The following is a 12767-nucleotide window of genomic DNA, read 5'->3' as shown; positions in this document are numbered from 1 at the left end:
ATTAGTTTGTCACAAAAGAAAATTTAATGCTTGACAGAAAAGTTAGCCCTTATTACCTACTTCTATGCCTGGTCTTTCTTTCCCACTTTACGACAGAGTCTGGGGAAGGAAAGAAACACTCATTTCAATAGGTATGTAGTATTATGCGGGCTTTAGATGTTAGTTTGGTTCCCAGTCCTGTCAATTATTAGATGAATAATCTTGAGCAAGTGATTGCTCCATTCAAAGCCTTGTTCTTAGAAAAGGTGGCACAGAATGAGCGACGGTGTTAAAGAGGATGATGGGCATGATCTGTGATGTGCACAGCAAAGGTCTGTTCCCATCCAGCCTTACTTCATCTAATGGATGATCTCTAAAGCTTATTTAACACTCACAACTGTCCATCACTGTCCCGATTTTATGCATAAGGGGAGCAAGAAGACGCTAAGACATTCATCCAGGTTCAAATACTGGCTCATGACCATCTTTGACCCCAAACAAAATGCTCTTTTTCTTCAGGAGAAGATTTATATTAAGAAGTCACCCTTCACTGAGCTAGAAGAATGGGCGATTTACTCCTCATCAAGCTCTCCACTCATCTGAAATCAGTGAGTGCCTAAGAACACAACTTTAAGAGCAGTGTTCTCTTTCTACTTGCCCTTTGCTACATTTCAGTAAAGAATGCTCGTCAGGCAATAAACACACTAGCTTCCTATTCTCAGTTTGACATGAACGAGTCTACATTTCTCCAGCTTATGGGAAAGTATGGATTTATCACAAGAACTACTATTCTGAGCTACAAGAGAAGGTTGGCGAAACCTAAATTTGGATGAACAGAGAAACTGATACTCGTTTGCTTCCTCTGGAACTTGGGGAGAAAAATCTACTTATAGATAGATTCTTATTATTTACAGAAGAAAATTAAAAATAAGAATTTTAAATGCTAAACAGTACATGCACTTTCTGAGCCAAGCCTTGCCAGTGGGCTGGTGGACATGGTTGGCCGAGCTTACTGCAAGGTTTTGCATGAATGCTTAGGAGGCAGGGGGCGGGCACGCCTGGGAAGCATCGAGTGAAGAGCGCAAGCAGAGGGGAGGCTGCCATCTGGGCAGTCCCCGAAGGATCGCCCGATCTATCTGCACCCAGGCGTCCTGCCCGACCTCTCAAGGAGGGCAGAGAACTAACACTCAGGATTCCTAGGTTAAATATTAGAAATCTTTGTAGTATGTTCTACCCAGGCCACTGTTCTCTAAATGCAAGCTTTTAGCCTGCAACATCTTTAGTCAACAGCTGACCTTCTGAACCTCCAGGAGAAGTGATGAGGGTGACCACACGCAGATACCAGATCACACCCAGAGATCATGGATGGCGCTCCAGAACCCAGAATGGCAATATCTTCCATTGAACCATTCCAGGAAATAAAAGTGAAGCAAAGGTAACAACCCAACCCATCAACGTTCAAAAACAACTTACAAATGGTTTATACGATGATGGTCCCATTACAACTACCAGCAAAACGCAATATTGCCATTTTCTTTTATCAACAGAACCCGTCTATTGCCTATGTATGCATAAACAGTCTCACAGTTATTAAAAGGAAATCTTGGTTAGACACAAAGTTTACATTTCCTTCAGGTTTTTGCCTTTAGGGAAAAAAAGCTAGAAAAGAAAGAAAGCAGCGTGAGGTCACAGCTTCGAGCTTCAAAGACAGCTCCAATTGTACGTTTGGACAGCACTGGGACTTCCGCCAAGGCGAGGGCAGAAAGGTCGACAGGAACACTGCCAGCGCAGTGCAGAGGCCACCGTTCTCATCTCACGGACCAAACAGGTGAGTATATTTAATACCAGAGCCGTGATTTTTCTTTCTGCAAGCACTCAGGAGCCCCTTCAATAAGTATACGTACTTAACTCCAGTAATAAATATAGATGCTTGCATGAACTTGACTCAAAAGTTAATCTGTGTCAGTTAAATCTTTTTTTCTTTTAATTTCAAGGTATTTTTTTCTTTTTGATGCAGTTGTAGATGGGACTCAGTTATTTCTCTCTCTTTTTTTCCCCTTGGTGTATGATTGCTTTGCAATGCTGTGCTAGTCTCTGTACAACAGAAAACCTTTGTGCTACACAAGAAAGTGAGTCAGCTATATATACACAGATCCACTCCCGCCAAGCCTCCTTCCAGCCTCCACTCAACAGTTAAAATTTACTCCTCTTAAAAAAGACAAAAAGTAAATGTAAAGCTTGATTTCTGGCACACGCTGAGAACCCAGAGTAAGCCAGCAAACTCATCTTTCATACAGTGACGTCAGGCATTCTATGTGAGCTAGGGCCAGTTACAACATTTGTGAAAATACAACCTTCATTCCAAAGGGGGACTGCCAGGGGGGACTAAGGAGTGTCCAGTTGTTGACTGCAGGGTCAGGCTCGTTGCTGAAAGTACAGGGATATTTTTATTTTGCGGTGCTGTATTTCTTTTGAGAGGGAAGATTTTTCTTTAAAGATTTTCACTACAATCATCCTCATAGAAATCAAAGCTCAAAGGCAGAAAAGGAATGTTTATTTCATTCTAAAAGAGCCTCACTGTTATCAGGTACTTAGGAAATTTCATTTCACAACATGACAGTTCATTAAAGGACTGATTTTCTGCCCTCCCTCCCTTCCTTCCTTCCTTTCACTTCCACTCAACCCCGCTGAAATCTTGCTGTTTTGGCAAGGGACAACCTATGTTTATTTCTAATGGAATAGTCTCGTTAATTTCTTGAAACACTAATTTTTACCACCAGGGAAGTCCCTCCTGAAACACTGCCTTTCACCGAGGAACGCTAACATGAAGATCTTCTGTTCCTCCCCACCCACAGTCACCTCCCTTCTGAATTTCCAACAGCACCTTGGTTTTCTTCCAAGGAACAGCACGCCCTCCCCGCTGCACGGAGCCTTGGCTGCGCTATCTGTCAGCCATCCTCCCTTGGCGAAGCGGGGAGAACATGACTCAAAGCAGTCAGGCAGACTCTCCCAAGAATCTGAAACTTGTGTCCAGCCATGGAAGGATGGAAAACAGCTCTGACATTTCATTCCAAAAACATGCCCTCAAATGGTCACTAGTTCCTAGAAACTATATCCAGCGTGTTCCCGGATTCCTACACTTTCCAAAGCTTATTTAACTATTGGATGAACCACTTCACTATCTACCAGTAAATACACTTTTTGCTTAAGTTGGGCAGAGAAAGTTTACTTTATTTGCAACCAGAAATCTCTGAGTGATGGAAATGGAGCCACGTGGGCAGCAAGAGTATCTCCCCTTTCAAAACACAGTTCAGGGTGCTATCTCAAAGAAATGACTTCAGCAAAAGGTACTGAAACAGCAGAAAATTATTTGGCTTATTTTTCCAAGTGATCTTCAAAAATCCCAAACAAACAAGAAAAGACCTTAGCTTTTATCTCATTTTTTAACTAAATGCATTTAGAGAACTCTTGTTCTATAAGTAGGAGAAACTAAAATTTGAGGGAAATTTAGCATGGGGTATGCCAGAGGGTTCTTTTTTCCTTGCATAGAACCTATTCAGCGTCTGTCAGGCCCTTAGTAACCTTTAGACTGTGCATTCAGTTTTAAAGAAAGGAGTAAAAATAAGGACCAGGTATGAAGTGGCAGAAATATTGTGTAGACACTCTTTCAAAGAGACAAGGCATGATCGAGACACATAGGCAGTTCCTGATTAATAGAATTGATTTTGCAAATTTGACTTTAGTTATTAAATTTGCATGACATTTCAGAAGCATATTAACATGAGCTATTTAACCATCTACCGCAAAATCAATATGCTCAGCCGCTAGTGACCTGTAGCTTCATCAACGTTGTGCCACATGCCTACCATGTAAACAGCTGGTAAAATTGAGAAAAAGCCAACATGTGACCCTGCCTAAGAACACAGCTGAACCTGTGAAGCACTAGTAAGGCAAATAAAATAAAAAACGATCATCAGAACCACCATGGCTTGACTCCCAGACCCCCATGTAAGTTTTCCATACCTTGACCCTGGACAATGGTGCAAAGATAAGTAATCACAAAAAATGCTGGAAACACCCAGTACTGCATCTTGCAGTGAAAAATCTTCATTTTATTTCTTGTTTTCCACATGGGATGTAACAGCAGTCCTAGAAACAGAGAGCACAAGGGTATTTTGAGAAGGTTGAAAATAAAATATATGTAGTCATCTGGGGCAGCAAACAAGCCAACATGTGCTGGTATTCTCAGGAAGTAACTCATTCCTTAGGGCACTGTATATTTCACTCTAAACATAAACTAATATAAGGAAGATTTCTGACAAGATGCTGTAAAGGCAGAGAATGATTGGGAATACATGGTCATCGGCCTGTTTCACTAACGCGGAGCGATTGGGATCCGGCGCGGATGCTGGGGCAGCTAGCTGCACACTTAAGGAGCCGCTGCCGTGGCGCCTGCTTCTTGAGTCCTCCCCGCAGTGAATTCTGCGGTGGTCCTTCTACCCAGCGCTCACTGAAGAAGGAGATGACTGGGGCCTCTTTAGCAGCTTCTCAGCAGAACACCGCCCTGCGCAGGAGCCCACACAGGGTCCCACACAGGGTCCCTCTGGGAGGGTCCCATAACTCACAGAGGCAGGTCTAGGGGGTGGTAAGGACATGGAGCACCGCACCTTCGCAAGAATGCAGCCCTTTGCTTGCTCGTCCAAAGTTCCTGTAAGACTGACACCAGTCAAGTCTTTAGAGATGGAAGAGTCCCCTGAGGCAAGACCTGGGCAATGACGTGTCCGAGGGCCTCCGAGGTTCTGTCTGTCTGGGGTCCGCGAGCAAGCCTTCACAGTGCCCCCAGGCCTGAATTTTTGCAATCCTGGACTGTCTCTGCAACTCACTGGATTACCCAAGAGTCCCTTTAGCATCTGCTTCTCAGACACTTTTTAGGGTCTAAAGAGCCCTCAGGGAACCCTCCGCCCAAGCTAACTTACCTTTCTTGTATCTGCGTGTTACTGCTTTTATATCATGTCAATTTTGTATAACTGTTGTCTTCTAGATCTATGTTAATAACCAAAATTGACTGAGAGTATTCATTTCTTGAAAGGTCTGGTGTCAAGATCATTCTAGCTTCATTTCTAAAAATGTTAGAACGTTTCCTATATTTTCATTGTTCTGCAATAGCTTAAGTACCATGAGAACTACATACTCTTTAAAAGCCAAAGAATAATTTGAGAGAGAAAATTGTATGAGCCTATTCCCTTTTGGAGGCTATTTCCTACACAACTTTTGTCTTATTTATAAATCTACTTAGCTTATTTACTTCTTGGTTTTCCAGTCTGGATATTTTCCTATGAAGTTATCCTTCTAATTTTTTTTAAATTTTAAATTTATTTTTTAATTGAAGGATAATTGCTTTACAGAATTGTGTTGGTTTCTGCCAAACATCAACACGAATCAGCCCCAGATATACATATGTCCCCTCCCTCTGAAACCTCCCTCCCACCTCCCTCCCCATCCCGCCCCTGATCTTTTCATTTTGGTTTTCACCTTTATTAGCACAGAGCTGTGTGATCTCTCATAAACCTCCCTCCCACCTCCCTCCCCATCCCGCCCCTGATCTTTTCATTTTGGTTTTCACCTTTATTAGCACAGAGCTGTGTGATCTCTCATAAACCTCCCTCCCACCTCCCTCCCCATCCCGCCCCTGATCTTTTCATTTTGGTTTTCACCTTTATTAGCACAGAGCTGTGTGATCTCTCAGTCGACAACATAGTTGCTGGTTATAGCTCCATTTACTGTTGTTGCTGAGTCGTGTCCGACTCTTTGTGATCCCTCGGACTGTACCCCACCAGCTCCTCTGAATGTGGGATTTCCCAGGCAAGAATACTAGAATGGGTTGCTAATTCCTTCTCGGAGGGATCTTCCAAACCCAGGGATTGAAGCACGTTTCCTGCACTGCAAGCCAACCCTTTACAGCCGAGCCACTGGGGAAGGTCCCACTCTCAGCATCAAACTGACGTTCGCCTACCTATCTCTTTCTCTCCAAAACAGACAAGCTAATTATCTGTCCAGATTATGGTTTTCTGAGGATAGTTTTTTTAACTTGCAGTATTAGTTCTGTACTTTTCTTGCTTTTCTGCTCTTGTTTTTTGTTGTTTTGTTGTTCTTTTTCTTTATTTAGCCCTTAATGCAATATCCTTTATTTGAGGCCATTAATTTTCCTCGGGATATTCTTGGGCAGCCACATACAAGCTTTAATCGCCGTTTTAGCACAAGAGCTATTTCAGTGAATGTAGCAAAAGATAACTCTATGAACCTTCAAAACCATATGATTTCAGATGATTCATGCACTTAGATTTAATCTGGTTTTATTCTAGGGTAACACAGTATATCCAAAGAAAACTATATTCCTTCAAGTAATCATTCATAAAAAATTTTTCTTGGCAACTACTTTTTATAATATCCAGTGACAGTCTACCATGCAACTCTTCTGTGTTGCAACTAAAGGAAGATACACATGCTTTAATAATCACATAAATAATCACGTTAAGGCCCTATAATAAAAAAATAAAGAATATACTCGTTTATATTTAGAGGTCCAAAAAATATCTCCCCCAACCCGCCTACCAGACTTCCAAAATGCTAATTACTAAAGAATATTTTAAATTAGGGCATTCACATACAGGAAGCCCCTTAAAATCCCTAATGGAATGGGCAACATATTGAGTGGCTATTTTATATATAATATATATGGCTTTTGAGCCTGGATGAATTTATTACTAATTTGTTACAGATTAGTGAGCCAACTATCTGTCAGAGCACAGAAGAAATGGGACAAATGGAGGATCCAAATTAAACACAGCGAGAAAGGCCCCAAGTCATAGAGACCTCTAACGCTGCCTAGGCAGGTAGAACAAGATGAGGTGGGTCATCCCAGGGGTCGTGGGACTCCCCAGGCAGTGCCAGAGGTAAAGAGTCCCCCTGCAGTGCCGCAGACCCGGGCTCAGTCCCTGGGTGGGGAAGACGCCCTGGAGGAGGGCATGGCAACCCGCCCCAGTGTTCTTGCCTGGAGAACCCCATGGACAGAGGAGCCTGGTGGTCTACAGTCCACGGGGTCACAGAGTCGGACACAACTGAAGTGACTTGGCACGCACGCACTCCAGAGGGCTGTGAGTGACGTTTCTGTAGACAAGGCCTGAATATGGGGGGGTCTGAACAGGTATAGGAGCAGGCATCAGCTCCATCAGGGCCAAGACCACGCCCCCCAAAGGAAAGCTGCAGCAGTGGAATCACTCTCAGCCCAAAACAGATGCTCTAAGGTTTTGTTCCCCAAATATGATACCCACAAGGCTCAACGAGAACGTGGCAAAGAGAGAGGTGAGCAAGCAGCTTGCCTTTCTGCCTGCCCTTTAAGAGCGGGGACTTTCTCAGGCATCCTGCAATACTATGCTAACACAGGACAGGAAGTCCTTTTCCAAGCTGCGGTCCAGAGCACTTCTCATCAAAGCACTGCAGTCCAGTGCAGTCCAGGTATTGTGAAGCAATGCTTACCATGCCACATTAGAAGCTGATCTGCATTTCACACAATGTAAATAAATAAACAAACAGACCAATGAATCGGTGCTACCCTTGACTTGGCAACTGTTTTCTGAAAACTACTTACTATGGCTGTTGTTCAGCCACTAAACACGGGCGACTCTCTGTGACCCTGTGGACTGTAGCACGCCAGGCTCCCCTGTCCTTTACCATCCCCCAGAGTTTGCTGAAATTCACGTTCACTGAGTCAGTGACACCATCCAACCATCTCATCCTCTGCCATCCCCTTCTCCTCTTGCCCTCAATCTTCCCCCAGCATCAGGGTCTTTTCCAATGAGTCAGCTCATCAGGTGGCCAAAGTACTGGAGCTTCAGCTTCAGTTCCAGTCCTTCCTTGCATATTATTTATACAGAAAGAAAATTGCAGCCATAGCTTTCCTTTAAATTCTTTCTTTCTTATTGTTTATTTTAAGTGAGATTAAGTAAGACCATATTGGGAGAAGTGGAATTTTCATTTTCCCAAGGTTTTATGCCAAGTCTTTCATTTGGACAGTAAAATAGGGGTGAGAAAAAATTCCAATTTCTGTTAAACTGCTATGAGATATTTTTAAAATGTCAAAGCCTAATTTGCTGAAACACTGCCTAAAACCTTGCACAAAACAAATAATGCTGCCTTAAATTTTTTTTTTTTTTGGCTTAAAAACATCATGTTAGAAATGGCCATTTAGCTGTATTACTACAGAAGGTATAAACCCAGTTTGGGGAAAGTTGGTAATGTTTAGCACAAGTTTTCTCAAAACACTGTTACTTGATTATGCAATCAGTAACTTAAAACTATCTCCATTAGGACTAACTGACCCGTCCTCTGCTTCATATGTTTGTCTTATCCAATCTTATTTATACAATTAAGTTTAAGAAGGAGCAGATAAAACTGCAAGCCAGTTTTATCAAAATCCCTTAAAATATTTATCCTAAAGTTTGTGTAAACTACTCACATACACACACATGCACACACACATGCACACACACACAGACTTACACACACACACACACACACACACACACACACACACACGCAAGGCTTGGACAGTGCTCTACTCAGTCAGCACTGACACACGAGAAAGCCAGAAGCTTGCTGCCAGCCATCTGGGATACCAGGCCCTGCGAGGGGCTGTTGTTTGTAGCTTCAGAATTTTCATTCCAGCAGTCACTACAGAGAGTCCTACTAGCTTTCTGCTCGTGTTAGTCCCTCAGTCGTGTCCAGCTCTTTGAGACCCTGTGGACTGTAGCCCGCCAGGCTCTGCTGCCTGCCAGGCTCTGCTGTCCATGGCATTCTCCAGGCAAGAGCACTGGAGCGGGTTGCCATTCCCTTCTCCAGGGGATCTTCCCGATGCAGGGATGGAACCCAGGTCTCCCGCATTGCAGGCGGATTTTTTATCCTCTGAGCCACCAAGCCACTCTACTCTAAGGGAGATACAAAATTTCCTACTATATGATCCCTGTGTCAGCTCGCTTACAATTTTATTGAAAAAGAAGACCACAAGCAGATTTACAGAACTAGATGAAATAAGTGTGAAATACAGCAGGGGTAACACAGACTGGAACCATGAGTAGAAATCTGGGCGCTAGGAAGACGCATCCACCAATAATTTGCTAGGGGCTCCCGACTAACCAGTTTAACCACCCCATGACTTGGTTTCTTTATCTGTAAAATGACCAAGCAAACATCTACCTTATAGGATTGTGATGATGTAAATACTGTACTTGGAAACACAGGTAGCTCTCCAAAAGCTCTAACTAGCAGCATGCTAGCAACAGGCTGAAAGAATGTAAGGCAAAGGCAGTTAAATCATCAGTGAATTTACTACTTGGGTAGATACTAGAGGACGAAGAGACTCATGAGAGACCCCATCTCAGGAAGGCTGTGGGACAAACTTGGTACAAATGTTTAGACAAAGACAGAAGATCCAGTTAAGGACACAGGCACCATTATCCGCATGGCTGAACTACTTTAAACTTTTCTAAGAACATTCCTATCCATTTTTTATCCTTGTCCAGATGACAGCTCTGTACAGGTTCAAAATCATCAACCATAAGAAGACTTGGAATTTTTGACTTAAGAATAATTCATAGACTTAGCAGTTCTGGTTGACAAGCCCATGCAAAGAACATTTGAAAGACATGGGAATGATTCAGCAGGAATTAAGCCTAGGAAAAATGAGGATCAGAAGCACGTAATAGATGTCAAGTATTTGAAGGGCTTTCACGTGGAAGATAAAACAAGATTTTCTGTGCAGCTTCTGCAAATAGCAGCAGAATCAGCAGAGGGGGCCACGCAGACGTGGATTTGGACAGAAACGTGCTCCAACACTCAGGACACGTTGGCCCTTTTACTAGCAGGTCTGAGAAAGAAGCTGGCTGCGTTATACCCGTGAGAGATGCTGCAGAAGGGATTCCTGGATTTGTGGCAGGGGAACTGAACAAAATGACCTTTACGTTCGAACTCTTTCCGGACTCCGTGGTTTAGTCACTAACCCGTGTCCAGCTCATTATGACCCCGTGGACTGCAGCCCGCCAGGTTCCTCTGTCCATGGGATTCTCCAGGCAAGAGCACTGGAGTGGGCTGCCGTTTCCTTTTCCGGGGGGTTTCCTGACCCAGGGGTCACACCCTCGTGTCCTGCATCGGCAGGTGGGTTCTTTACCACGGAGCCACCTGGGAAGCCCTTTCCTGGATCTACATTAGTACTTTAGTATCCATTTTAACTTCTGGGAGACAGCAGACTCCAGGAGCAGAGGACAGAGGAGCCTGGCCCGCTGCTGTTCGCAGGGTGGCAGAGTTGGCCACGACTTAGCAACTGAATAACAGCGAGAGACCCATATTATGGGAGAACTTTACAGCCAGTTGATCTGTGTCTACAGATTTGCAGATAAGAAAGCAAAGACTAAGAGCAGGGCTGATGTTACAGCCCAGGGTGTTGACGTTGCTTAGTTTTCGTAATTTCTTCTCTCCAGTGAAAGTACCACTAGAAAGTACCTCCTCACATCTAGACTAACCAAAAGGCTTTTCAGGATTGGTTAAGAAGTCTACTTAGAAACAGACCCTGGAGGAAATCAGTGTTTATCACTCTTTTCTGTTAGCCTCACGACACAGGAGAAAACAGCTCTAAGTTAGAAATAAAGCCCTAGTTGTGTTACTGTTAGCTTGGTGACTTCTTTCTTCCTCTGAGCGAACTCCCCACTGTGCAGGCATTGTGATTAGAAATCAAGTGGAAAGCCACAGTCTTATTAGCATGAAGTGTCAAAGGGCAGAAGAGTTCAGGAATGCCAGAGACTAAAGTCGAGAAAGGGCGCCTGAAGAGAGGGCGCTGCAAGTAGGGTGGACCAACAACACACACCCGAAAAGACCCACGCCCTTCGAGTTCCAGACAGTTCAGAATAAAGGGTCAACTAGGGCTTCCCGGACAGCTCAGTTATTGGAAAAGACCCTGATGCTGGGAAAGATTGAGGGCAGGAGGAGAAGGGGACGACACAGGATGAGATGGTTGGATGACATCATTGACTCGATGGACATGGGTTTGGGTGGACTGCGGGAGTTGGTGATGGACAGGGAGGCCTGGCGAGCTGCAATCCATGGGGTCGCAAAGAGTTGGACACGGCTGAGAGACTGAACTGAACTGAACTGATAGTGCAGTTGGTAAAGCATCTGCCTGCAGTGCAGGAGACCCTGGTTCAATTCCTGGGTCTGGAAGATCCCCTGGAGAAGGGAAAGGCTCCCCACTCCGGCATTCTGGCCTGGAGAATTCCATGGGCTGTATAGTCCATGGGGTTGCAAAGAGTCGGACACGACTGAGTTACTGTCACTTTAACTAGTCAAGAAAATTTAGCAATCATAAATAAATATACACAATGTAATAATTCTACTCTGTCAACTATTAATTGATATTTATTGAACACTACATACAATAACTACAGGATACGTCTTTAAAAAATTTTTTCTTACAAAGTAGGCATTATAAAATGAGTAGGCCCTAAAATGAGAGCTCATAAACTTCAAAAGACTCAAAGTTTGCAGAGTATGTTTTCTGACAACAGAATTAAACTAGAAATTAATAATATAATATATCTTTACAAACTCAAAACGGAAACTAAGCAACATGTTTCTAATTAATCCATGGGTCAAATGAGAAATCACAATGGAAATTTTAAATTTTAAAAATAGTTGAAAGGGAATAAAAGTAAGAAGATTTTCCACATGAAAATCTGTGGGATGCAACCTAAGAATTAGAGATAAATATTTACCTAAGAAAGAAGATTTAAAAATCAGTGATCTACTTTTTCACTTAAAGGAGACATAAAAAGAAGAGCAAATAAAGCCCTAATTAAATTGAAGGATTAATAAAGATAAGCATAAAAACCAAAGATACCTGAAACAAATATTAGTGGAAATTAACAAGGCTAAAATTTGCTGATTTAAAATATTAATACAAGTGAAAAATGTTTAGAAAGGGTGATCAGTCTCCAACAGATTGCCTTTGCTTCTCATCCCATTGCGACTCTCCAGCTGACTTCGCGGCCCCTGTAACTCTACTTTCTGAGTCTTGGGTACTGGAAGACATGTAGGTGGGCAGTTTAACCCATACTCCACAACGTTCAAAGTGCATTACAGCCCATCGATCGGTATTGATCGAGTGATCAGTGACTGAGTGGGCAGGGCTGAAGCACGCAGAGCCAGTGCACCGCACGACCTGCAGCCGAGGCCGAGGAGCGCTGGGAGCCAGGGGCCTTCTCTCCACCTCGTGTGCAAAACTGATCTCCAGGGCACACAGTGCCCTGCCTCCTCCCAGAAAGTCTACCCCAAGGGACCTCCTTCTAAATCCCAGAGAGACCTTATGTAGGATCAGAGCAGCCCAGTGAATGGCTCACATGCAAAGGGGTGAGTGGGTGGGGGGGGGGGTGTGTGTGGGGTGTGTGTGGGTATGTGTGGGGGGTGTGTGTGGGGGGGTGTGGGGGTGTGGGTGTGTGTGTGTGGGGGTGTGGTGTGTATATGTGGGTGTGTGGGGGGTGTGTGCGGGTGTGTGGGGGTGTGTGTGGGGGTGTGGGGTGTGTGTGTGGGTGTGTGTGTTGGTGTGTGGGTGTATGTGGGTGTGTGTGGCGTTGTGGGTGTGTGTGGGGTGTGTGGGTGTGTGTGGTGTGTGTGGGTTGTGTGCGGGGTGTGTGGGGGGTGTGTGCGGGGTGTGGGGTGTGTGGGGTGTGTGTGTGTGTGTGTGG

General features: G+C 44.1%; 1 protein-coding gene across 8 annotated transcripts in view; it reads right to left on the bottom strand.

Annotated features, from left to right (window-relative positions):
• The window catches only part of COL14A1 (collagen type XIV alpha 1 chain), a 225232-nt gene that overhangs the window by 205478 nt on the left and 6987 nt on the right, over positions 1 to 12767 (bottom strand). For all 8 annotated transcript variants that reach the window (XR_009595100.1, XM_060394001.1, XM_042254547.1 and 5 more), the window contains exon 2: positions 4003 to 4128. Coding sequence is in view for 7 of the 8 variants with exons in the window: in XM_060394001.1 (XP_060249984.1) it covers positions 4003 to 4111 (109 nt within the window). In the remaining variant the exon portion in view is untranslated. The remainder of the gene's footprint in view (positions 1 to 4002; positions 4129 to 12767) is intronic.

This window comes from Ovis aries, chromosome 9, assembly GCF_016772045.2.
Source record: "Ovis aries strain OAR_USU_Benz2616 breed Rambouillet chromosome 9, ARS-UI_Ramb_v3.0, whole genome shotgun sequence".
Classification (NCBI taxonomy): domain Eukaryota; kingdom Metazoa; phylum Chordata; class Mammalia; order Artiodactyla; family Bovidae; genus Ovis; species Ovis aries.
This window is presented reverse-complemented; position numbering and strand designations above follow the sequence as displayed.